At 34.4% G+C, this 22549-nt stretch overlaps 2 protein-coding genes across 2 annotated transcripts; both read left to right on the top strand.

The window, feature by feature from the left end:
* Window positions 1–11386: 11386 nt before the first annotated feature.
* LOC136818630 (spermatogenesis-associated protein 7 homolog) lies at window positions 11387–16015 on the top strand. Its single transcript, XM_067074945.1, has 8 exons — window positions 11387–11924; window positions 12442–12531; window positions 12737–12784; window positions 13012–13103; window positions 13283–13818; window positions 14259–14336; window positions 14641–14698; window positions 15149–16015. Exons 1-8 carry the CDS (start codon window positions 11870–11872, stop codon window positions 15557–15559), a joined length of 1368 nt encoding a protein of 455 aa, XP_066931046.1. The 5' UTR covers window positions 11387–11869; the 3' UTR covers window positions 15560–16015.
* Window positions 16016–16175: 160 nt separating this feature from the next.
* On the top strand, window positions 16176–19561 carry LOC136818591 (COA8 family protein CBG23705, mitochondrial-like). Its single transcript, XM_067074925.1, has 5 exons — window positions 16176–16327; window positions 16589–16783; window positions 17636–17681; window positions 18084–18165; window positions 19389–19561. Exons 1-5 carry the CDS (start codon window positions 16235–16237, stop codon window positions 19504–19506), a joined length of 534 nt encoding a protein of 177 aa, XP_066931026.1. The 5' UTR covers window positions 16176–16234; the 3' UTR covers window positions 19507–19561.
* The last annotated feature ends 2988 nt before the right edge of the window (window positions 19562–22549 follow it).

The following is a 22549-nucleotide window of genomic DNA, read 5'->3' as shown; positions in this document are numbered from 1 at the left end:
AATTATTATTACCATTATAATTGAACAATAAAAATACAGTTCCAAGGTTTTGAAATGAGCTGAATAGTAAAAATGGCTATGATTCATGATATGATGTGTCACTTCACTAGTTTCAGTCTTAACATTTCTTACGGCTATTGCTGATTTTGAAAAATAGGAATTTTTTCCTTCCGTGACGGTGTCCTTCCGTGACACTGACCTTTCTCAGTTGCAAAGGCCTGTAGCCATTGAAATTAATTTTTTTTACTCAGTTCTTTTTTCAATGACAAGCAGATAGACATAAGTTTCTTCTGGTGGTATTTTGGTTTTAAAATTCTCTTTAAATTCACAGGAATCTGAATCAGCATACTTTTGTCTTTTTTAATGTCTTCGCTGCGTTCCTTCCGTGACAGAACCTTCAAAGTTCAATTATTCAACGAGGAAAAGCTTTTATGAAATTTATTTTGCTTTGGAAGTAGTAGTACTATGAAGGCTTTAATTCAGGACTAATACTATTTTCATTCATTTTACCATTTTTCAAAAAAAGACCAAAAAAGGCTCTGATTTCCTTCCGTGACAGGAACGAGACTTTTCAATTTGGCCCATATATACCTCAAATTTGCTCGAAAATACCTTTAAAATAATCAGCATGCCAAATATGACCAAATGTGAAATTTTGGTGTTAAAAAAATTTCAAGTTTTTGTCTTACAGCGTTTTGAAGACATGAAAATATTTCCTCTCTTTTTTTCTCTTCACTTCATTTTCCCTCACTTTTTCTATGAAGTTTACAGACTACACACATTTTGTCGAGACACACTTTTTCGTAGGAGAAAATATTTCGTTTGCTCATTCATATTAGTTTTATTTATAAGAATCAGTTGAGATGTTAAAGATAAAGCCCTTGAAACCAATCTCAAAAAGTAGTATGACACTCCCTGGGGGGGGGATACTTAGGCAAATGGAGGGTACGGTATGTGCCGCCCTTAAGGGTACCTTTTTTGGACTTCCAAAGTCCCGCTAAGGGTCGGAAAAATCTGAAAATCAAATTTCAGTTCCACTAAGGGTCGGAAAAATAGGAAAATTTCAACTTTTTTCCCCTGAATGATCGAAATTTGGTCAAAATTGGTCAAATTTGTCCCGGTAAGGGTCACAAAATTCACAAAATTTTCCTTTGTTTTCTCCTTTTTAGTCCCGATAAGGGTCCAAAGTTCGAAAGTCGGGCGGCACCCCCGTCATCTCGCAACCCTAATACCCCCCCCGGATGACACTTTACTCGATATGATGCAGATAAATACAAAAGGATACAATTAAATGACCTATATATTTAATCTCAAATAACGTTTAAAAAATAACGTTTTAGCCATTTGTATCTTTATAAAGGAGACAGGGGTGTATAAGAATAACTGATTTTAGATATTTGCACATGTGTTCTATAATTAAAATCAAAGTCATAATAGAGAGAGCAGTAAAAGGAAGAAAAACTAGATAAAGATAATAACCTTTTGCTTTGTACTTATACGATGCGAAGAAAATATTTACTTTAATATTCAAATATTCTTTTAGATAACACATTCCACGAAACTAATTTTCTTAGAATATAAATTTCGAACAGGCAAAGAAGAGCCAGATCCTGAAAGTTCTGCTCTGTAAAGTATCCAAGCGGATTAGGTAGTCAGTATTAAGTATTAGGTAGTAAGTATTAAGTAGTAGGTATTAGGCGTTTTAGACCTGCCCGATAAAAAACAAATTACACAGAACATCTCAAAAGGGGACATTGTGAAAAAATTTCATCATAATTATATTATCACAACATGTTAAATTTTTTTAACACCTTTTTAAATGAGGCTAATACTGCAGAATTAAGACAAAAGAGGGAACTTTCAAAAATATAATTAGGGGGAGCTGCTGTTAGGTACTCAAGAGTATATCATAACTGGGAATTTGTTTGTCAATATAGCTATTTCTGTTATTTGGGCCATATTCCATTTCCAGGTGAAAACAATGAAAAAAAGACGACTTGAAGTCGAAAATTTCGCCTAAAGTTTAAACTGCATGGGATAAAACAAGAAGTAGAGATGGAAGCTAATCTGAAATCTACTTTACATCAAGCCTTGATGAAACAATTGTATATGAACAACGAGGCTCAAAATCGCTAAAAAGATAAGATCAATTTAAGAACAATGGTTGTTTAATTCTTAAGAACTAATAATTGAAGGGCATATCACCATATATCAAAATCGCTAAAAAGATAAGATCAATTTAAGAACAATGGTTGTTTAATTCTTAAGAACTAATAATTGAAGGGCATATTAAAGAGTATATGCTTAGAAGAAAAATACCTTATCAGGGAAAACTTCGTCAGGGAAAAAGGAAGAAATTTTGGCCAAGTGACGAATATTTTTCCCCAACGAAAATTTTCCCTGCCCTTAATGCGTTTACCAACTACCCAGCAAGTGACGAATATTCTTCCCCGACGAAATTTTTCCCGCTAAGGTAAATATGTTCATATTGCGCGCCATCCCTTGATTACTTTGTAAGAACTAATTACTGAAGGCTATATCACCTTCTATCGAGAGTTATTGATTTGATTCTTGTAAAGTATATGCTTATAAGAAAAATAAATATGCTCATATTGCCGCCATCTCTTGTTTACTTTGTAAGAACTAATTACCGAAGGCTATATCACCATCTATCAAGAGTTATTGATTTGATTCTTATAAAGTATATGCTTATAAGAAAATAAAGAAAAAATCCAAACTGTGAAGCTAAAGACACAGACAAAGATAGATGATGTAATCCAAAGAAAACCCGCGAAAATCGTCCGTGGTTATACAAGCGTGTAGTTTGTAAATTAAATTTAGTGAGTTCGTCCACCGTATCGAGCACTTTCGTTTTTTTTCGAGGACACCAACACGAAAGGCTATCGTAATATCGCTAGGCGAAATTAATAACTCCAGGAAAAATCCTATCCTCAAAAATTGACACAGCCTTATTGCATGGTAATTTTGGAGATTAGGGCTGCTAGGGGAAAAATGTTAACGTGTCAATGTGAACAAAACTTATTTATAGGTAATATCTAACAGTATAGACTTAAAACTCTTATATATCAAGATTACAGGATTTGGAGTGCGGGCCAATTTTACTTTCGTTGCTAGTGGTTTCATTTTCAAATACAGTACAAGCCAATATCTTAGCAACAGTTATAGGGGTTTGTGCAAAAAACTAAACATAGAAAATTTTCCAAATCCCCCATTTCAAAGCAATAAAAAATGAGTTTTTCCTTATATAACCTCATTTGAAAGGCCAGATTGATGAATAAGATCAAAATTAAGTGTTGATAGGACATCAGATGGAAGATTACCCTGGAGGTATTTTTGAATAAATAAGATATTCATTACTTTCACCTGATCAAAGATTTTGAGTAATTTAAGTTCAGCAAACAGGGGAGTGGCAGAAGTTCTTGGTTCACTAAAGGTCATGAGTCTTAGTGCAGTGTTTTGAAGAGTAAGAATTCTATGTGTGACAGTATTGTCACACAGTCCCCAGAGTTGACTAGCATAGCGAACATGAGAAGCAAAAATTGCATGATAAATGTTTAGAAGGATGTGAATTGGAACATAGTGACGAAGTTTGGATATTGCCCCATTTGCCCTTCTCAATGTAGCAGCAACGAAAGAAGTATGAACCTTCCAGTTTAGATGATTGTCAAGGTGAACACCCAAATACTTCACACTCTTACTTGGTGATAGAATTTTCCCGCAAAGCTTAATTCTTGGAATACAGTCCATCTGTCTCCAAGGGGAACGAAAAATAACAAACTCAGTTTTGCTAGCATTCAAAGAAATTTTGTTGGCATTAAGCCAGCTGACTAAAACTCTGAGATCAGCATTAACCCTCCCACAAAGACTCCATACAGTTTTTGAAAAATTTAGTAAATGAGTATCATCAGCAAAATGATATGTTTCAGAGGTTCTTATACAGCGGTGAAGATCGTTTATATACAACAAGAACAGCAGAGGACCCAAGACTGAACCCTGAGGAACTCCATGATTAATAGATTTTAAAAGGGAATTTGAGCCTGAAAGAGAAACATACTGGGAGCGGTTAGTGAGGTAAGATCGGAACCAGTCATTAACAATGCCTCTGACTCCGTAGTGATCAAGTTTTTCAAGTAAGATTTCGTGATCAACTGTGTCGAAAGCCTTTTGTAGATCGACAAATACACCACAGGCAAACCCACCATTGTCAAGATAGTTTCGGATACGTTCGACAATATTAATGAGTGTATGCTCAGTAGAGTGAGCCTTACGAAAACCAAATTGTCGAGAGTAGATTTGATTATGGTTTTCAAGAAAATCAGAAAGACGTGAGTACATCACTTTCTCAAAAATTTTTTCAATGTTAGATAAGAGTGAAATTGGCCTATAATTAGAAACTTCAAGGGGAGAACCTTTGTGTTTGAAGACAGGCACAACTTTGGATATTTTGAGAGTAGAGGGAAAAATACCACTGAGAAAGGAGTAGTTTATCAGCGCCGATATTGGCACAGAAATATCAAGTCTTAAGAGTTTAAGGATTTTTATAGGAATACTATGAGGACCACTTGCTTTATTTAATGAGAAAGAGCCAATCACCTTCGCAATTTCTTGATTAGTGGTTGGTGCTAAGAGGATGGAATGCAGATTTGGATCTTTCATGAAACTGCTGAAGTGATTGTAAGAAGGCGGCATTTTTTCACGAATAGAATCAGCTATAGTAGTGAAGAAATCATTGAAGGAATTGGCTACTTTCTCAGGATCTGATGTCAAAGAGTCACCTGTGATGATTGAAATGGGTGATTCTGAGTTAGCCCTTGTTGAGATTATATCGCGAACACCAGACCAGACTTTTCTAGAGTTTTTAGAATGGAAATCAAAATATCTGATGTAGTGGTTTTTTTTACTACGTCTAGTCAAAGTGACTATCATATTTCGATACCTACGATATAATTCATAGAGTCGATCTTTGGACTCCTTAGTTTTTAGATGCGTTTAACAACCTAGCGTAATGCATAGTTCGAACCCCCCCCCTTTCTTAAGGGGGGATGACACTTTCCAAAAACGTGAAGAAGGGGGGGGATCAGAAATGTTCATTAAAAATGGGGGATAGCAAGGAGGGGGGGATTGTTTAAGAAGGGGGGGCTTACATATATTGTAGATTATTTTCCAGCACTGTTATGAAATTTGGTCTACATGAAGGAAGTTCTTTATTTTCACTAAAAAGTGGTATTCTATTTGCCAGAATTAATTTTTCTTTACTGTTTCCCCTCCCTTTTTACCATAAAAAATTTCGCCCAAAACCCTTGGGGGATAGGCATTTTCAAAGGTTGGGGGCGATGTCAAGAAGGGGGGATCATTTAAGAAGGGGGGGGGGTCAGACCCCTTTCTGCACTATGTAATGAAATCGGGCGTTTGAATGGCGGTGCTCCTCTTAGTCTTGAAAAGCTTTGAGTTATGCCAATATCTTACTTTATATGCACTCCTTACGCCAATACGCAAAAAGTAATTTCTGACTCACGCCGAATATATTTGGCGTGTTGTTCACAATTCCAGCCTGGGATATCTAAAAGAGGGTAAGGCTACTAGTACTACATGTTTTTTTTTAATAAGCAAGTGTATGTATGTAGCTAGCCCTGGAATAATTTATTTTTTACTTGACCTCTACCAAACCTTTTTAAACAGATAAAAATGGCCAACTTGAAAAATATTTTAGGCTGACATATATGCTCATGTTATGCTTAGGAATTTTGCAAATCTGAGCCTTCATATGCTTTAAGCGTTATGCTTATAAAAAAAAACATGTACTAGCCTAGTTTCTAATCAGTGATATATATGATATATAGGAGTTTAATTCTATACTGTCTAATTTCCCACTTGTTTTACATGCATCCACTTAAATGTGGAGTAATCTGGAGTAATTAGTTATTCAATATACCATCGCGTTCTTCCAAACTACTATCAGCCCAAATAAAAAGTTTTTTTGGACAGTTACATCAAAATGCCTCGAAAATGTCAATATGAAAATTGCGTAATCAGAGAACGTATGTCTCGCTCATTATAAAAGGCCGAGACAAACTTTCAATAATTGGATTGTAACATCGAGTTAAGTCTCTTTTGTTAAGTCACCAGGGGGTAAATAAAACAGACCTTGATACATTTATCGTTCGTTTCAACTTGACCATTTGTTTAAAACTCAGCCTCCTAAATATTTGGGGTAGGTAAAATATGTACAAAGAAATTCATACTTTTCCAACCCGGCCAATCTTTAAAAAAGAAGCGAACAATAAAATGTAATTACCCTTTCCAAATAAACCTCTTCGGTGGCGAGCGTAGTCTACTCTGGCGTAATTGTAAAATTTATGTAATGGGAGTTTGACATAGTAATGTTAATGTTGTTTGGGGAATTATGAAGTTCTCTGGGATTTCGATTGCATTTATTCTTATTCAGGTTGATTTTTTATGACTTCTAATGGTACTTTTTCTAACGAGTTTGATTACTCTGTTCTCACACTTATGTCTTTTTTTTTCGCGTCCTTTTCCGTGATTACTTTTATTTATATTTTTAAAGACAGGTAAGAAGGCATATTGATGTAACTGTTGGAGCATGGAGGACCACCAACCAAGCAAAGCTTGCCTTATAACCTCTGCCATACTAATATGGATATTGTTCAAAAGATGACTGACAACCTGATGGAACAATACTGTCACACTCAAAAGATAATACTCGGTCAGTCAAAAGAAACATGGAAACTAATAAAGATAGGAAACATAATAGAAAAAAAGTGTACAATAATGCTGGCTGGTCACTGCTGCGGTGCTGGTGGAGGTTTTCTCACCGAAAGTGAAAGTGATCGCCACGAGAAAAAAAAGTTAACCTAATTGTTAATCTTGTTTTTACTAGATTACTTCGCGTCTTTTTAATGAAAAAATAGCTCGGAACTTTGTCACGCGCGTTGTTTCGTTACTTATGAGATATTCTTTTAGGTGGTTGAAATTCATAATGGCAGTCTTCAACAACAACAAAAATGTTTGATGCTGATTTTTCTCACTATAGACCTTTTTTCAAAGAGGCCACCCTGTTGAATAATTATGTAGTCCAGCAGAAAAACAATGATAAAACCATGCATAATTATTACAATATGCATGATACAGTAATTATTCATGGCTCTATCATTGTTTTTATGGCTGGACTACATAATTATTCAACAGGACGTCCTCTTTGAAAAAAGGTCTATTACATGTGATGTAATGTATGCACAACAAACACTATCATTGAATTGCAATAGACCTTTTGCTGGTTAGGATATCATGTTGAATAATTAAAACTCCAAGCAGAAGCAGGTTTTTCCAGACAATCTCAATCGAACGGAATCGATGATTGAACCAGTGCAGTCGAACCAAATCAAAACGGAATCGACGATAGAACCAGTCGAACCAAATCGAACGCAATCGACCGTTTGAAATTAGATTGTGGAATGCAATCGAATCTCAATCGAATATTACCGCAATTTTCAGATTCGATTGATATATATTTGATTGCATTCGATTGATGTTCGATTGGATTGTGTTCGATTGGTGGTGAAGGCTTCTTCGTAAAAGCGAAAGACATGTATCTATTTTTCGGATCCGGCATGCGGGAATAGTGTCAGGACCTGCAGGCGACCTGGTAGGGTTGGGTATTGTTACCCAATCTCACGGTACGTATCAGATTATCAGATTGGCTAGGAATTTGGTTATTATCAGTTAGGGTTAGGGTTGGAGCTCGAAACAAGCACTCTTTTGTGATTTTCTCTAAATATAGTCTGGTCTGCAGTTTGTACAATGTAAATAGCCGTCAGAAACATTCTCTCGGCATGAATCCGTGGCGCAGTGGATAAGGCATTGGGTTTCATATCATTGGAACTTTGCATTTAGTGGGTTCGAATCCCACCGGTGGCAATCTGTCGGTAAGTCATTCAGTAAGTTAGAAAACATAGAAAATAACTCACATAGAACCAGAAAGTCAGAAAAACTACGAACAAGAAACTGGAAAGTACGAAATAAGTCCAGATCTGTCTTTCGTCTTTACGAAGAAGCCACGACCTGTTCAATTGCGTTCGATTGAGATCGTCTGGACCTGGAGATCAATACAATCAATACAATCAATACAATAACTAACTAACTTCCTAGAGTACCCTCTGCCCAGTTGGCGATAGCCTGGAGATCCATGCTATGATTTCTTATTCTATAATACTGATGGCGAAATGTATAGCATTGTATGGGCTGACAGTTTAAATTTCCCATATCCTAATAACAGTTGAAAACACAGCCAATCAAATCTAACCTGATAACAGATGTTCATAATTTTCTTACGCGCACGGTAAACCTCTAAAGGCGCTTGAAAATTATACATCTGAGGAAAATAGTCCTCCCGCGGAAAATTCTACAACAAGAATCTTGTGTGTTGTGCGCCAGAAAAATAAAAACTGATACGGCGCCCTATTCATAAACACAATCGCGCAACTTTGTTGTCATTCCTAGTCCTTTTAGACGAACGCGGTCCTTACGATTTCAAGATTGCATATTTACTGTAGCGACTCCAGAAGTTATGCAATTTTCGTTGACGTCAAACCAAATGTTTCATTTTTCCGTGAACTTTGAACCCTTCGAACTTTTTTTCTATGTATGCTAAAGCGTTCCAGTTTTTACTAAATGAAAGCCCATGATCTTAGCTTTCCAGCGGTATATAACACTGTGGACACGGGCTAGACGCCAAATTGGTAAAATGCCAAACGTTTTGCAATATTTTGAAAATTGTTTGCCGACGGGAGAAAAAAAAATTGTAACTATCAATGAACAAATGTGTCTGGAAACGGAGGAAAATGTATTTGAAGGCTGAAACTTTGTATGTTTATCAGAAAAAGGGTGAGGAATTCAAAAACCACATTCGCTAATTTTAGTTCTATCATTTTCATGTAGTTTTTTTCACTTTTTTGCTTCTTTTGCATGGGAATGTCCCAAAAAAAGTTTTTATTTCTGCCGAAATGGATTTTCTTTTCATTTGGGTTTTCTCCTTTCAGAAAAACTTATTCTTTACTCATAAGTTTTTGTTCCTCCATTTCCAGAGGCCCCTTGAAAATGGGTCCTACCACCTTTTTCGACTCATTTCAACCTTTTCCAAGCTACTTTTCTTCAAAAACAAAAATAAAACAATGCAATGTCTTCTTTTTCAAAAAAATAGATATCTTTCGTTATTTTGATAAATATATATACCAAATTAAATATTTTACAAATATTTTTAGATATTAATATTCTAACACCATCAAAGAATTCTCCCTCCAAATTTCAGGTCTCTAGCTACACTAGAAAAAGAGATATGCAAAATTGAAGAAGCATGACTGGAAAATTTCTTTTTTTCTTTTTTGACACATTTTTCGAATTTTTCCAAGCTATATTATTGACATTTTTAGTCAAATTTTTTACACTAAAATTTGAATATCTTTACAACCACTTATCCTCTGGAGGCCTTTGACCCCTCATTTTCTTTCTTTTTCAAAGCTCTACAAGATAGGATAATTTTGAAGAAAAAAAAATAAAATTTGAAAAATCTTCTGGAGTTGCTAGCATACCGGGTGACCCACGAAAAAGTTCGGACGTTTCTCGGCGTCTTGAGGCCGAACAAATGTCCCAAAGTGCTTGGAGTTTTATTATTTAGAAAGTAGATATCCTAACTTAAAATCCGAGCCATTACTTTTTAAGTTTGACGCACAAGTTCCCTAGTTATGAGCTTTTAAACTCAAAATTCACTTTTCGGAAAGTGTAAAAAACAGGTAAAAAAGGGGTATCAAATTAGGTATTTTTAGACGTTTTTGATATACAGTTTTTGAGAAAATTCCTTGAAAGTGCCAATTTTGATAAAAACTAGTCTTGGTTTAAACAAAAACTACTTTAAAAGGTGTTTTTAATAATTATTAATGTCATAAAACTCGTTAAATAAGTCAATTTATAAGAGATTTTCTAATTGATTGCATTAATTTAATACCTTTTTTTTACGTGTTTTTTACACTTTCCGAAAAGTGAATTTTGAGTTTAAAAGGTCATAAGTAGAGAACTAGTTGGTCAAATTTAAAAAGTGATAGCTCAAATTTTAAGTTAGGATATCTACTTTTTAAATACCAAAATTCCGAGCACTTTGGGACATTTGTTCGGCCTCAAGACGCCGAGAAAGGTCCAAACTTTTTCGTGGGTCACCCGGTATTCGTCAGATTGTTTGTTTTCACACATCCCAGCACATCCCTTTAGAGCTTCAGCGTGGTGTGCAGAAAACATTCACAATCTGATCTCAGGTTAATCAAGTCCTGTTATTGTTTCACTGGTCACACTTTCTTAAAGAAAGCGCAAGTACCGAAATTTGGTCTTTATTTTAGTAAGTGACTGAGGACAGCGCTAAATGCGAATTTCCCACTGTAATTTTTTTGAGGCCAAAATCGGACTCTCAGCTCTGACCCGTGAAGTATTCATCAGATTTTAAAAAAATACGCAGACGGGTTCCTGTCTAAGTTGGCGACCGAAATTTTTTATTTAAATTTCTCACTTACTTTTTACTTTTTTGAAAATCCTTTTCGACCAACAGTTAGACGACTTTTAACATGCTCTTCGTGTTTGTTTTGATTTTTTATTTGAGGCGATCTTCTTAGAATAAATAAAAATTTTTTTCTCAGCATCTGGAATGTTTTGATCACAATGTAGATTCTTCTTTTTCTCACTTTCGATTTTGTCGGTCGCAGACTGGGCGTCTAATTTCAAAACTGATTGCATCAACTTTTTTATCAATATTTCAGACGAAGGAAACCCTATCGAGCTGATTTTTATAGAAATGCTTTCTAACATACTCATCGTTTTGGACAAGTATTTTTTGGAGTGACAGTTGAAGTGTTTTTTCTTACGAAGCTTTTTTGTCCAAAGGTAGCCATTTTTTATTTTTTTGGAAAAATCCGGCTTTTTCGTGTGCATCCATGCAAAGTTGGATCTCTCAGATTCTACTCGTTTTTTTCTAGAAATTTTTCTACACAGTATGGGAAATAGTTCAAGACAGATAACCACCAAAAGAATTTCTCCAGAGGTTTGTTTTTGTATGACTTTTCTGGGTTCAAAGACGTTCGCTTGCCAACTAGACCGGTCGCCAACTGGGCAGGGGACTCTAACTAACTAGGACAGGTATTTGTTCCGGGCGGTATAGGTATCTCAATGCTCCGCCTATGAGAAGTCATATTTTTTTACACATAGATCACCAGACGATCTCAATCGAACGGAATCGACAATCGAACCAGTCGAACAACAATCAAACCAATCGAATATTACCCGTTCAATTTGGTTTGACTGGTTTGATCGTCGATTCTGTTCGATTAAGATCGTCTGGGTTTTTGGCTAAATGGCTTGCACCTTTTCAGTCGGGTGTATAAGTGATTGTGTGGTAATATGCTAGGTTTGTGATGATTTTCTCAACTTTTTAGTTCATTTAGGTGTCTTTTTTATTTAGAATTACCTTAATCATACGCTAATGCTTTGTTGCAAATTATCCTTCTTCAGCTTAAATTTAGGATAGAAATACTTCAAACAACAGGTAAAGCAAGAGAGGAGAGTAGTTTCTTCTACTTGACCTGTACCAACACCTTTAATTGGTCATTAGGAACAAGGAAACAGTAAAATTTTGAAAGGAAATAGTGAATTTGTAGATTTAAGGATGTACTTTTTTTCTAGAAAAAGATTTTTTTCATGAAATCATGTATTTCCTGTTGTCCCTAAACTGAGTGGTACTTACTAAGATCATATTGAAAGCTATTCGACACTATGCAATGTTTTGACCTTTGCAATGAGAAAGACAAGATGCAGTTCGGTGAAAGGACATCTTACAAACAAAAGCACAGGTATATAATAAGATCTATTTCTTTGAAAAATGAGTCCACTCCATAAATATTCTAAACAATTTCAATTGACATTAAGGCCGAAAACAGTATTGAAGAATTTAAAAAAAGAGTAACAAAATTGAAAAGGGCAAAATATTAAAGTGCCAACACGTATATCTGTGCGTTCACCTTAGTTTACAGTAGTTTGATAATGAACTGAAGTTTGCCGTCAAACTGAGGGCAATGTAAAGATGTATGGCAAGTGCTTGATGATATTGTCCAAAATATTATTGTTGTTTTGATGTGTGAACAGGGGAGGAAATGATTCTTAAAATGAAAAGTACTAGATAGTCTCTTTAATTTCTAAATTTTCCCTACCCTGTTTCACAAGTGTGATATCATCCCTACCCTACTACATTTGCTAGTTTGATGTGCTAGTTTCATTCTTTCATTATGTAAGCTTCTTTTTAAACACTGTGGCCGACTTTCCGGTCTCAACCAATTTATTTTCAAAACCAATTACTTTATCTTTATCCAGCATTCTCACCAAATGGAGCAAAATTCGGTCAGCAGGCTTTGATTCACGACCATATGATGAATCATTACAGATTGATTGATAAAGCAAAATGTGAGTTTCATATTTTTTTTTCTCCTCACTCATAGATTTAATTGGTCAATTTTGTCATTTGACCCTTTGTTGATTTTATTATGTAGAACAAACTACATGAAACCAATTTAATTATTTTTGAGTGGTTCAATTTTTTGCTCAGGTTTTGCATTTGAGCATTACCTTTTGTCTATTAATTCAGATTTATTTCACTGTTTCTTTTTAGCTTCAATTGACAACAAACCCCCCAAATCAATTAACTTATTCATCAAAGGTAACAAAATGAATTTGGTTGTGTTACAGGCCCAATCGACCATGTCATTCCTGAAATCGAAAATAATAATATTTATCAATAACTCAATTTTATGAAAAACTTTTTTCTAACAATGAATGACCAATTCCCTCTCCCGATTTAATGAGCATTTTTTTGTAGGCCCCTTTGTTATTTGTTGTATTCATAATTCTTCTGTATTTTTACAATGGTTTTTTTTCTACTTACAGCTAAACAAAAGAAAGCTCAATCAAATAAAATTGTATACAGAACAGCTTTTCAAGAAGGCAAACACAATATCAGTACATCTCAAACTAACAAGGTATTAAGATTCAATTTTATGAATAGCTTTCCTATTCAGCTATTAGACGTAGCTTCTGTCATTTTATTTAATGAAAAATTTTATAATTGCCAACTTGTGTATTAGCCAATGGCTATGGTGAAATCTTAATAAATTTACTTAAGCTCAATGGCTAACTTTCACTTTAAATCGATCTTCAGAAAGCTGATCTTTCAAGCCCAAACAATCAATATCATGAAGCAGATGCAAGACAAATTGAAGAAAGCTTTCTACTTGGACAAAGAGAAGATGTTATTTCTCCTATAGAATCCTTTACAAACATTCGCTCAAGAACAGTACCATGTTATAAGAATGACCATGGTAATTTAATAAAAAGATCAAGTACCCCAAAATACAAAATTGAAATGTATGCTCCTGAAACAGGGCCACCATTACTGAAAGGTTCTATGTATAATAAACACATATCTCCAGAAAAGTCTTCACACGATTTGATAGGATATTCAAATGATTTAAAACATGAGAAATCAGCTATATCAAGACCCTTGGATCCTAAAATTGCTTGGAGTAACGGTACAGTTAGTTATAGAGAACCGAGATATACGAAATCAGTTCGTCTTGACATGTCTCTGATGTCGTTGAATGAACAACTTAACCACACTCAATCATTGAACAAATTTACCAATAAAGAAATACCAGAATACGAGGTGGACAGGCTACAAAAACAAGAAGAATTGATGTAAGTTTGTGATTTTTCAATATTATTATAATCTATTTTTATCACCATCTTACAAAGTTTTATTGAAAATTAGCTTTTTGCATAGTGGAATAAAAACCTTTGCGATGAAGAGACTAATGATTATATTGATGGGGATTTGATCAATCTGGGGAGTGATGCAGCCAATTAGATTCCATTGCTATCAATATTCACACTCATTTTAGCAGAAGCATAGCAGGTGTACGGATATGACAGTGTATTAGTGACAAAATAAGGATTTTAGCAATTTCTGCTTTTGTTGCTGACAATGCAGTGAAGGAGAATGTGTTTGTTTAATTCAGTGTTGATGACTCACCCCCTTTACCTGCATAGTCTTGCAGTAGTAATTATTACGTTATTTAAAAACTCTTTAATAAATTTGTGATATAATAGTAAATCTACTCAATTATTTTATATTTCAGTGCAGAGGAGCAGTTATACCTTCAATTCATCGAAGAAGTGACCACAGATATCATCACCAGGGGAATATTCAGTGATCGGTAACTATATTGAAGAATCTGAAAATGCATTTCAGTTTTTGTGATATTATTACTAAATTTCATGTTGTTGATTTTGTTGTTGATATCTTCTCTCGAATCATTCATTTTTTAAATTAAGCAATTTTTTTCCAACTCTCTGTAATTACCCTGCATATATATATTTTTGTACAAATTTTCTTTTTTCCTAATGTGATCTAAAACTTGATAAATCTTCCAGACCTAAAATCCCAGCATAGTAATTGAACTTTTAACTGTTTTGGGTGCGTGCAACATAATACAATGAGCTGTATATCTGTTTTCTCAGGGTGTTGAACCAAGTCTTCGATGCACATCTGGAAAAGCGGAGAGGTTATCTGAATGAGGTATTAGTTTATTTATTTCCCCTTGTTCTTTCAATTCTAATTCTGTTCAACGATAACTTAGAATAAAAAGGAGTTTTTGAGACTCCCTTCCTTCTCCCCTTGCAGGGTATTTTTCAAGCACTTTTTTATCACCGTTATTCGGTGGCAATAACCTCAATTTTAAAATTGACTTTCAAACTCAATTTTGTGTAGAAAAAAATGTGAAAATTAAATAATGCAAAGTAGAAAAATGATGGTATAAAAATTTGAAGGAAAATGAACTTTATGTGTTAATTAATAATGAATTTAACAAGTATCAAAGTTCTCTTCATAACCCAATCATGGTGGGTGAAATAATTCGGGAAATACTTTGAAAAATTTCTTAGAAAAGTATGCAATCCTGACTTCATCGGGCGTCATCTGTTTTATTAATTTGTCTAACTTCATATTCCAATGAATATATTTCCATAGGGTAGGATGCAAGCAATGATCGAAGAATTGAAAAGAGACTTGAATGTAGAAGATGAAGATTCAAGAAATTCTTTACATGACGTCATCAATTACAAAGGAAAAAGTAACAGAACCTCTAATGATAGACATAACAATGCTCTTACTAAGAATCAATATACCAAACGAAAAATTGAAGATTTGGTAGAAGAGTCTTTGTTTGATGAAAAGGACTTTTCAAGAGATGATCGTTCTGGTGTCGAAGATAACAATATACTTGACACTATTTCAAAAGATCAGCTTTCAGGTGCTCAGTTATCTAATTTATCTATTGTTTATGATGACTTTACTGCTGGTGACGAAATGTTCGGGAATGAATTTGATGGTGATCATGACGAAAACGAGGCTGGTGATGAGTATGACGAGGAATTCTAATTATTTTACGCTTAAATTTGAAAAAAGATGAGAAACCCACTTTTCTTCAGTACTCGATATTAATTTTACATTCTATATATAAGAGTATCGATAATGTGAAGCAGAAATCAAAATTTCGCTCCATATGAACAACCTTTCCATGTGTACAAGCAAAAATCTTTTTTACTTGCATTTTGGTTGAGGCAAAATGTTTATCAAATGTGTGGCGTGATAATTATTGTTCGGTGTATTATTTAACTAGTTGTGATGTTTTTTTAGCTTTGTAGAAAAATGTATATAGTATGCTTTTTATAGTGTATTTATTAATTTTTACTGCCATTTGTTGATACTTTAGGAGTACGAGATTTGAATGTTTATTTGTCAATATTAATTTATTTATTCACATCGATGTTTGAACTACGTTTTTTTGTAATTTTTTAGATGCACAAGCATAAAGATAAACATTTTTCAGTTGTTGTCTTATTTTTATTGTTTTTAAATTAGAGAACATTTTCAGGGCATTTTCCTTATCATGCCACATGGCTCAAATCAAATGAAACAGGAAGTCCTTTTCATTTTTTGATACAATTTATTCTGATAACAAGATTTGTTTAAAATTTTTATTTGTTTCTTTCAGTGAGACATGTAAAAACAAGAAAATTTACAAAAACAACGACTGATAAAAAGAAAAGAAAAATGAACAACACAATCAAAAGATGTCCAATTTGCTTACGACTAGTTACCAAGACAATGCGCTCGTTGAACACATCAACAACTGTATTACAAAAGGTACAATCATTTTCTTAGGTCTTACTTTCTATAATGTTATTTAGGCTCTTCCATAAAGTTTCCTTGGATTTTGGAGCAAGTTTGTTTCACGTTGTAAAGAGGATGCAAGTTTTGTCAAGGGGTAATAATATCCAAACTAGGTTTGGCTTGGGGTGAGGTAAAAAATGAAAGTGTTTCGAGATATACTAACTGTTTTAGCTTATGCCTTTTTGAAATTGTTCTATTGGTCTATTTCGTAGATTTAAAGATTCTCATTTTCAGGCTGCACTAAAGGAACACCCAGAACCTCATCAACACTATGATTACGTCAGCAAGCCAAATCCAGACTCCAACATTCGACAGGTGGTATATTCAAAAGCTGCAAATAGTGACGAAGAAATATTGAATACAAAACGTACCATGACTAATCATTGGAATGACGAATTCTGGAAAGTGCATAATCAAAATTTCTTTCAGGTATTCAATACAGGGTCCTTACAGAACTAACTTTTTATTTACAGTGTGTGTCTGAGTGGAGCAGTTTTTCTTTAAAATCATCTTTTAGAATAATTACAATTAGTCCGGAGGCTGGAGGAGGTCCACTTTGTCTGTCAGAGAGCACGTGTAAACTACAAAATTATTGCACAATGTCTGAATTTTGTGAATTTATTTGTTGACTGTCCGAAATTTTCTCGTACAATCATGGTCGAAATATATTGAGAATTAAGCTTATTTCCTCGTTTTTCGTAATTTGGAGTTCGGGCGAGAAAGTCGATTTTGGGCCATCTCTTAAATTTAATCGAATATTTCAATTTGGCTCGGTTTTATAGACTTCCAGGCTATATTATGAGCCTTATTGAACCATTATTGAACTCTTGGATCTTTTTGAGTCTTAAGTCTCATGTTAAAACTCAGAGTTAAAACTCTACCCTTCCAACCTACTTTAGAGCACTTATAAAGCACAAAACTTCCCGGTGAATTTCCCTTTTTCTCAAATATTACGACCATGATTGTAGCAATGTATTGCACAGACTATAATACAAATATAGCGGAAAATTTCGACGTCAATTGTCCCTATTTAACCCCGGGCTATATAATAAAACCTTTGTTCAACCAATGATAACCGTATGAATTCCGTCCCTAGAAGATGGCTTTATTCCTCTCAGATTTGAAGTTTTGAAGCACTAAATGAAGCCTATCGCTGTTATTGTAACTGCGCAATTTATGCTGATTTTCAGTCACTTTAGCGTGTCCCAATTAAGGATTCGTGAGACCATGAGAAAAACACGGCTCGTACTGTAACATGAGTATTTCTATTTCCTTTCATAGGCAAAGAAAGAATTTATCGAGACAGCAAATGCAGCCTCTGGAACAGGTATGAATCGAGATAGCCTTTGCTTAGTCTTAATCCGACGCGCGTACGGTGCAAAATTCGAATTTCTATGATACAGTGCATAGTAGATATTTTTATTCGCAGTGTGAAAAATGACATTAAGAAAAGTGCACTCTTTTCAAATTGTACGTCCCTTTTTTCTTAGGCTTCTTTTCTTCACAAAACTAGCAAGAGTATTCTTACTTCTTCTTATCTATATGTTTTTCTATCCTACCATGTGAAAGTCAAAGTTTGTTTCAATCTTTTTCAAACGTTCGAATAAAGAATTTAACTGCCGATCTTTCGTCGATCTTTTGACTTCTCTCACATCGAAACATCAGACCTAAAGGCAGAGATAAATGTTATGTTAAAATCAAACCAATTTCTTATTTTCGTTCAACATAGGACAAGAAGTGGCAGACAAATTGTCGATTTTCTATAAAGAATTTCTTGAAAAGAATCACGATGTTTACATGGAATATAACAGGTATAAAGATGAAGTACTTTAGGTGTACAAACTTTCGCGGGGACGAAAAATCGCGAAATTCACGACCTTTACTTTCGCGAATTTAACGGAAAAATATTTTTCGCGAGCATAAACTTTCGCAAATTAAGACAAAAAAATGAGAATTTTCACATGAAAAAATGGCTTAGAAGGACAAATACTTCTTGGATTGGCTTGAAACATTTATCCTTTGCATAATTATAATTAGTCTTTTAGCAGGCTAAAAAGTGCCATAAAAGTTACATTTTATTTAAAGTTTGAAGTTTTACAGATTTTCTATTTTGCCAAGAATTTTTCGCGAGCATAAACTTTCGCGAATGGCACTTCCTAGAATTTTTAAAGACATTTGCTTTCGCGAAAATCGCGAAAGTCTGTACGCCTAAAGCAACATTCCTATCGAGATGCATTGAAAGCTTCACTGGCCTCGTTTGTAAAATGTAGTAGCCAAAATACTTAAAAGATAATCGCGTTTGTAAACGCTTACTTTTTTGATGAAGTCGATAACTTACCTACCTTTACGTGATTGTTCTGTTTGCAAACGAGGTTAACAAATCTCGAAAAGATGAAACCACATACCTATTCTTAATTATAGTGTACATGTTTTTTTTATAAGCAAGTATATGCCCCTTGGTCAGGCTCGTGTATGCTTAAGTTCTCAAAGCATCCAGGCATAGTTTATGCTTATTATATGCTTAAGAATCATGCTATGATTCACCCCGAGCCAAGTTTTTAATGAAATTTCAGAAATTTTGTAAAATTTTGTTCAGATTTTGGGAGCAGTGGAATGTTAGCTAGCTGTGGAATGTCTTATTTTTTACTTGAACTCTATCAAACCTTTTTAAACAGATAAAAATGACCACTTGAAAAATATTTTAGGCTGACATACTGTATATGCTCATGTTATGCTTAGGAATTCTGCAAATCTGAGCCTTCATATGCTTATAAGCGTTATGCTTATAAAAAAAACAACATGTAGTGTCAAAAGAAAGGTCTGAATCAGAATAGCACAAAATCGACTTGACTTTATCTTTTGATACTTGGACAACTTAAGATGTGAGAAATTTGTTTATTAGAAAGAAGTATTCGCCTTTCAGAGAAAATTTTTGGGATGGTCTTTTAGATTTTGACTACCTCCGCCATTTTGAAATGTCCACTGTTAAAGGAGGTTACTGACTTTAAAATAACCTTCTACTTTGTATTTCTAGAGAATGGTATCGTCGCAACTTCAGTCTCCTCTGGTTAAACGTTTGTTCATCCTTACGTAAACCCTTTTCACGGCAGCCGAAAAGTGATGACGTCACAAACAAAAAAGATATTTTGTAAAAATAATACTTTCAGAAAACGTGTGAATTGTGAAATATATTTTCTATTAATTAAATTTTGTGTATATCAATTATCTTTCTTTATCTTTTACCTGTATAACTGTTCAAAACCGAGCTTAGGCTACGTGTCGTGTTTAATATTCCCGTCCGAGAGTTATGACCGCCTTTGTGTTTTGAAGTTTAGAAACTTGATTACATAGCTTGTTTAGTAAATTATATATGAGAAATTCTTAAGCTTCATTAAATTTGAATTGCTAGAGGTTAATACACTCTTTTTTATAAGCATAACGTTTATAAGCATACTTGAGCTCAAATTCATCAACAAAAAGCATAATTGCCACCGAGCGGAGCGGAGCGGAGCATAGGTGGCGTAATAGTTTCGCGATGAGTGAGAGGCGAGTGAAAATTTTTGTTTGTTTTTTTTTGTCACTTTTTTTCTCCGTATGTTTAGTATTCCGTAGTTTATCCGGGCAATACTTTTGGGGCGCAAATTATGGCGTGGGTGTTTGGCTGCGGGCGTACTACGGCCAATATTCTAAAGCTGGACTCACTCACAAAGATAAAAAACAGCGCTTTTCTTAATAATTAAAATACACTAGTGTAAGAAGTGTAACCAAGCCTTTGTAAACATTCATCGTGAGAACTTTTTTATTGGCTGCTTGATTTTGATTGCACATGCTTTTGAAACTTGCTGCTGCTGTATACTGCTGTATAAACTTTTATCATGTTTTTTGGTCTTTTGTAGAGTATTTAAAGAGGTTTATTATTCGTTTACTACTAAGTATTTTATGTTTGTGTAGTTAGTGAATGCACCAATAAATTGATAATGCTCAGTAAGTAGTACAAAAAGAGTTAATTTTCCACAACAACAACACTAACAGCAAACTGCAACACATAGCCCTTTTCTTCACTAAAACTACAAATAGCACAGGTATGATCTTCTTTTTTCCTTTTTTCACCAGATAGTTATGTGTTAAATGTTAACCAGTTGTGACAAACAGTCAGTTTTAGCAAGTATTTCCACTTATTTCCTAGCCTAGAAGTCATGTCAATTGAAATTCAGCAATCATTTTTTGTAATCGAACTGTCGAACTATCCAACAAAATCAAACGGTAGCTGTTCGATTACCGCGCCTGATTTGGTAAGAAAATTTGTTGATTACTTTGATTATATAAGTGTGATGCCAATTTTTTATCTGATGAAGTTTGATTGGTTTTCAATGTGTTTAGTTTTAGAAAAAGTTCCAGCTTTTCCCTCTCCCTCCCGATGCCAGCCCAGGCGATGTCAACCGAACCCTATCAAACCGATTTTTGTTATCGAACCATCAAATTTCATCGAATGAAATCGAACGATTAGGTGTTTGATTACAGAACCTGATCGAACAGTAATCGAACTTTACCGGAAAATCTTCAGTTTGATTAAGTTATATCGCAGTTCGATAAAGTTCAATCAATGTTCTTTTGGCTCAAATGGTTCCAGTTATTGCTAGCGCAACAGCTCTAGCCTAAGCGGTCCCTTACAATCATTGGATTAGCAGAAAAGAGTTGTTCATGTGCTCTGAGAATGATTTGTGAACGAAAACCGTAAATCAAACACATCAAACATCAATCAAACTAATTGAGCCTTACCGGAATTTCTTGGTTCGATGACTGTTTGATTTGGTTCGGTAATCAAACAATTCGATTGACATCGCCTGGCCGATGGGATGATAAATATTTGCCTGCTCTTTATGCTTTTTAGTCCCGGGGGGGGGGGCAGCTGGGCAAAAGGACCGACGGGTATGTGCGGGTCCTAAGGGTACCTTTTCCAATATGTTTAAAATGCACTGTAAGGGTCGGAAAAACTAGAGATGCACTGTAAGGGTAGAAACTTCAGAAAATTCTTGAAAATCTAGATATTTTGACCAAAAATGCTTGAATTTGGACCATTTTTTGCACGAAAGGGATCGGAAATTTGGGGGAAAATGCACTCTAAGGGTATGATTTTCACTGCATTGCACTGTAAGGGTGCAATTTTAAAAGCCAATTTTTGGCCCGCACATACCGTCAATCCGCAAACCCAGTGCCCCCCCCCCCGGGTTTTTAGTGTGTGCTAATAAGTTGTCGGAAATGGGCAACAAGGTAATAAATCAAGCTTCAATATCGAACTTCACCGATCTTGATACACCTTTTGCTAATCAGGATTTTCATTTTGAATCATTAAAAACTAAGCAGTTATATAGGAGTCATTGTAGTGATTTGTACTTATGTAGATTTATTGCATATAGAAAAACCGCTTAGCCCATCATTTTTATTTGGATGGATTGTTTATATTGTCATTTTTAAAACTAACCCATCATTGTTATTTATTTAGATAGATTCTTTTGTTATTTTTAGAAACAAAAAAGAAGATCTTCACATTATTTCTTCATGTAACCAAACGTATGCTTATATTTTATTCCCCATGCATGCCGAATTATTGTCTTATAATTGCCACTCTTAGTTAATCTCCTATTACCTTTGCTATTAGAGAACTTTTTTTTTCATCATAAAATCGACTTCCCTAAAATAAAAATAAGGTTCTACCGTCTAGAAATAAAAGGATAAAAATAAGTAAATAAATAAATAAATAAATAAATAATAGTAATAATATTTATTTTATTTGAAAGGGTGGCAGTTAGTGTAAGCTATATCTAGTGCTAAGCATACCTCCAAGCTGAAATGCAAAAATACTTTTTCAGGATTATTTTTCAAGCTGTACGAGCTTTCTTAGTACAAAGATTTTCAGCTGCGGCTAAAAGATAAATTTCATTCTTTGAGCCAAATCAATGTTCCGACTTAAAAGACTTACAATAAATGAATTATTGAGGGTTACCCTAAATTTACAAGATACGCATCCCCTATATCAAAATCATTTCCGTGGATAACAGCGGTAAGATGCCATAATGTACCAGGAATTTAGCTGTTCCTTACGGTCTAATTCTATCACAGGCCTCCCAATTGTCATAAATTACTAAATTTTTACAAATTTTCACCAATTTGGTAAAAATGTCATAAATTGTCATA

Source organism: Clytia hemisphaerica, unplaced genomic scaffold (assembly GCF_902728285.1).
Source record: "Clytia hemisphaerica strain Z4C2 unplaced genomic scaffold, Clytia hemisphaerica genome assembly, whole genome shotgun sequence".
NCBI classification, from domain to species: domain Eukaryota; kingdom Metazoa; phylum Cnidaria; class Hydrozoa; order Leptothecata; family Clytiidae; genus Clytia; species Clytia hemisphaerica.
The sequence above is the reverse complement of the archived record's forward strand: the minus strand, read 5'-3'. Positions and strand labels throughout refer to the sequence as shown.